The sequence below is a fragment of the Vespa velutina genome, chromosome 22, assembly GCF_912470025.1.
Source record: "Vespa velutina chromosome 22, iVesVel2.1, whole genome shotgun sequence".
NCBI lineage: Eukaryota > Metazoa > Arthropoda > Insecta > Hymenoptera > Vespidae > Vespa > Vespa velutina.
The window spans coordinates 1,302,501-1,307,500 of NC_062209.1; the positions used below are offsets into that span (position 1 = coordinate 1,302,501).

General features: G+C 37.8%; 1 protein-coding gene across 1 annotated transcript in view; it reads left to right on the forward strand.

The window, feature by feature from the left end:
• Window positions 1–5,000, forward strand: part of LOC124956621 (DEP domain-containing protein DDB_G0279099-like) — a 13,925-nt gene that overhangs the window by 6,005 nt on the left and 2,920 nt on the right. The window contains exons 2-7 of the mRNA XM_047512674.1: window positions 1,476–1,632; window positions 2,047–2,137; window positions 2,235–2,338; window positions 2,433–3,004; window positions 3,331–4,230; window positions 4,354–5,000. The exon at window positions 4,354–5,000 is cut by the window's right edge and continues 1,636 nt beyond it. Coding sequence (XP_047368630.1) covers window positions 1,518–1,632; window positions 2,047–2,137; window positions 2,235–2,338; window positions 2,433–3,004; window positions 3,331–4,230; window positions 4,354–5,000 — 2,429 coding nt within the window. The 5' untranslated portion in view covers window positions 1,476–1,517. The remainder of the gene's footprint in view (window positions 1–1,475; window positions 1,633–2,046; window positions 2,138–2,234; window positions 2,339–2,432; window positions 3,005–3,330; window positions 4,231–4,353) is intronic.

Here is a 5,000-nt window from a genome sequence, read left to right on the forward strand (position 1 = left end):
TCGAACGATTCGTAATAAATAGCAAAATGTTTGAATTTTTTAACGTACGATCAAACGAGTTGAAAAATACAAACGCGACACCATGTCCATCACGATGGTTATACATGCATATGTACATATGTATGTATATATAGATGCATATATATATATATATATATATATATATATATATATATGCTTTAGAATTCAGATCGATCAGGGAAATGCCTTGCAAAAATATAACGATAAGCGAAACGTACCTAACTAACTCGGCGAAACCAATCAAAATTCACTCGACAATTGATCTGCATTTTCGAATGCTCGTTATTTGTTAAAACATGAGTTATTATCGGTGAAACGGTAACGGCCATGTTGATCCTGATAAAGGAGAGAAAAAGAAAAAGGAAGAAGAAAAAAAAAAGAAAAGGAAGGAAAAAGAAAAATATGGAAATGAATGAAGAAATGGAAGCGGAGAGAAAGTGCTGAAGAAGAAAAACAAAAGTCGCGCTATTATTTCTGTTAGTAATTGGATAAGAATCTCGTTCGTTATTCCAAATTGAAAAGGGGTCCTCGACTTATCGCGGCCACGTAAAATAGCACGATATTCGATCAATAACAGGCAAGGTATTCGTCGGTATGCACGCTCATAAATACGCATACGAGAGGGACGTTCGATGGCCCTGCCCCGGTGCTCGGTGCCGGTGGCGGTAGGGTGGGTTTAGGGTGGGGGATACATCAAGCGAGAACTCTACGAACGGGAGGATAAAAAATAGAAAAAGAGAAGAGGTATTTTTTTTGATATCGCAGACCCGTCAGGAAGATCCAAGGGGGATAGGTCATCGAACAAATCATCGTACAAGTCGTCGCCTAACTCGTCCCATGCCCATACTTACATTTTGTCCCTCTTTCTCTCTTTCTCTCTCTCTCTCTCTCTCTCTCTCTCTCTCTCTCTCTCGCGCTCATACATACACACACATACACACACACTCGCCCTTTTTCATTTTTGTTCTGTTTCTCTTTCCCTATCTTTCTTTCTCTCTTTCTCTTTCTCTTTCTCTTTTTCTCTTTGTCGTTCTCTCAACGCGAGAATGGCGGGTCCGCGGCGACGAGCGGGACGCAACCAACGGGATTCTAGCTACCTGAGAAACCTTCGGGAAAGTGGGTTATAAGCGCCGTGTGTATGTGTGTGTATGTGACACAGGACAACCGGTGCAACCGTTCGCATGTCGCGCGATTAGACCTCTCTTTGCGAACCGTATCGGCCACGATAGACCATCACACGGCCGTCGAAACGAATGGCCATCGGTGTGTCGTCATTCTCCATTTTTCTCTTACTTTTTCTTTTTCTTTATCTTTTATCCACGTAATTTTCTCGCGAAACCTCAATCTTCTTATCTTATCGTCCGATATTCCAATGATTTTCATCATTAATCATTGAACTTATAACGTACGACGTTTCTTCGTCGCGTTAAAATGAAATACTTTGTCTATTACAGTTTCCCCGTCGCAAACGGTCGAAGAGAGACCCTAAGAAAAACATGGCAGGGGTTGGAAAAAGAACTTACTTGCGGGATGTGAATCCCTATCTCATCTGTCCTCTATGCAGAGGATATTTGATAGATGCGACGACGGTCGTTGAGTGCTTGCATTCTTGTAAGTAGAATAATAAGTATGAACAAAAATCTCTAAATGTTTAAATTCCCTATAAACTACCAATTTCTGATCTTTTATAAAATAAAATAATATACGACGTGATGGTTGTGATATTGAAAATAAAAATAAAATAAATTTAGAAATAAAAATAAAAAAAAATAAAAAAAAAAATAAAAAAAAAATAAAGAAAAAAAACAAATGAATAAAAACAAAACAAAAAAAAAATAAAAAGATAAAGATTACAAAATTTCTTAAATAAATTAATAATCGAATAAAGTTCGTTGCGACGAAATAATATATAAAACTTCAAAAATATAGAAATAGAAAATACTTTAACTTCGAAATTATATGACGTTATTGAGGATTAATTATCAATGATCGCACATATTCATCTTCCTTTTCGTTTCTGTATAGTTTGCAGAAGCTGTATCCTAAAACACCTCAATGCGGAGGCACGCTGTCCCTCCTGCAATCATGTGTTGAATAAGGCTAAACCAAACATCAAGTACGTTAACAATATTTTTGATTTAATATATACAAAAAATTATTATAATTATAGAAACTTGTAAAATCAAAATCCACCTTTGTTACGATTGTTATAGAGCTGACAAAGCTTTACAAGATATCGTGTACAAACTAGTTCCTGGACTTTATCATAAGGAGATGCGCAGAAGAAGAGAATTTTACAGAAGACATCCCGAGCATGGTAAGTTTATGTTTTTCTTTTATCAAATGAAAATTTGGGGAGAAAATTTTTCAGCCTAGATGCGTTGAATGTCAATCGTCTTCCTTTTAAACAGCAGATGTCGCGACTCCGGAGCAACGAGGGGAAGATGTGAGCGGTCGATTAATCTTTGCGCCTGAAGACGCAGTCAGCTTGAGTCTCGAGTACCTTCCACCTGGTGCCGATCCATTGAAGATCTTGTTGAGTACAAACGAATCTGACCATTCGTCTAACAATAACAATAGTAACAATAACAACAATATTAGTAACAGCAACACTGTCAACAACAACAATAACAACAACAACAACAACAACAACAACAACAACAACAACAATAGTAGTAGTACTAGCAACAACAACAGTAACATCAACAATAACAATAACAACAGCAACAACAATAGTGGCAGCAACAATAGCAATAATAACAATAATAGTAGTAATAGTAATAATGCTAGTAGCCACATCACGAGCAATAGACGGTATCTTCAATGTCCCGCTCTGGTTACGATAGCGCATCTTAAAAAGTTCTTAGCTTTGAAATACAGCGTCGATATGACGAGATACACTATCGAAATATGTCATCGAAGAGCACCCCTACCAGAACATTGGACACTTATGGACGTAGCCTACATATACGCTTGGAAAAGGGTAAAGATTTTTTCCTACCTTAACATATTTTTACTTTCCTCTATAATTTATATTCTTTAAAGTTTTTCGTTTGAATGAAAATGAAAGAAACCATTTTACTATGGGACTCGCGTCGATCCATCTTTCAGGTAAAACCGTTCAGGTAAATTTTCTACCGTCTCCTGTCCGAGTATTTGGTAATCACTTTAACAAAAGGGTGTAGTTCATTTGAAAGATGAATTGACCGGTTTTAAAAAATTCCTTTGCCGAAAACGAAATGATTTATTAGACGAAATTTTGCGTTGACGTACGAATAAGATAAAAGTTGCGATTACATTATTTTACAGAACGCTCCTATGAGATTCTTTTATCGGGTTGCTCAAGAAGAACAAGCCTTGGAAGCACCTTTACACGAGAGACCATCCACGCCTGGATTAGGTGCTAGCTTGCCACCGAGCGACAATTCGGTCAGCGACAATGTGCGGGATGATGATGCGGAACAAATACTCGAGATCGAACATAAAACGATGGAGGATGACAAGGACGATGTCGTAGAGAAAAATGAAGTTGAATCGTCCAAGGTGAAATTACAAATGCCAGTGGTCCTTTGCAGTCGTCTAAAAATATCGAAAGTGGCCGAAAAGGATGATAAGAAAATGGATGTGCCATCTTCGACGGACGCTAGAACATTACCGATGACCTTGCCTTCTATTACGACGGTGACGTCGACGATAGGTACTACTACTACTGTGTGTTCGACAGCGATGACACTTTCTGTGACTGCATCTACCATCACTGCAACATCTGTCACTGCAATGGCAACTGCTACAACTATATCTCCAGCTGTTGCTATAGCTACGGTAGCGTCTACAACTTTGGCTACGACTACTACGGCTACTGCTATAACCACGGCTACGACTACTACGGCTACTGCCATAACCACTGCTACGGATACGGCTACCATGATTACGACTACGGCTATGACTACGACTACAACTACTACTACGACGATACTGACTTCAACAACAGTGAATACAATGTCCACGAGTACCACCACCGCAACTAACACGATGATAACATCTACGGTTAACGAGGAGGGGAGTAAGCAAGTCAAAACGCCGATAAAAATATTGAAAAATTCGGATGGGAATTACGAGGTGTTGAAGAATCCGCCCCCTAATTGGCATTCCAGAGAACAATATCCAAATTCTTGCGACGTCAAACCCACGAGCCCTGAATTCAGTGTTGTAAGTATTGGGGATGGACAAAATTCCAACGGAGTGAAAATAACTCTAAAACAATGTTCAGCTGCTAATACAAATTTAAAGAAACCAAAAGTAATTAGTAATGTTTTGTTACACTGTGGACAGGTTGAAAGGGAACCATCTGGCGGATTGCTATTCCAGCATCTTCAAAAAGATAAGGACAAATTTCAAACGATGGAGAAACAGGAGAAACAGAAACGCAGAGTTACTTTTATGGACAAACCAACTACGGTAAAGCCTATGTTTAATGTATCGAAAACTATAATAAAAAAGACGACCGAGCAAAACGATCGGAAAAAACAGTTCCTTCAAGGATTTCAATTGGCGGCCAAAGAACCAACGATTGAGAATATACTTATCGATAAAAGCCCTAAAATAATCACCGGAAACGCAAATCTAATTAGTGAAAATACAGCACAAACGAATTCTATCATTAATAAGAAAGAACATAATAACGTTAAAACAAATGGTATGGAAATCGAAGGAACGACTGAAAAAACCAATACGGAGAATGGTAATCCCGTATTTGGAAATTTAATAAACGATAAAAAATCTAACAATAACATAGTAACGAATCCATCTCATAATATGAAATCTAATATTAATAAACCATTTATCGATGCTGAGACACGCATTATTGGTATAAATACAACTAGAAATATTAACGTTAATCCTAATGTCAATGTCAACAATAGTCCTGTAAAGATGGACGTCTATACTTTTCCAAATGATCCACCTGTAGTTCCTGTAGG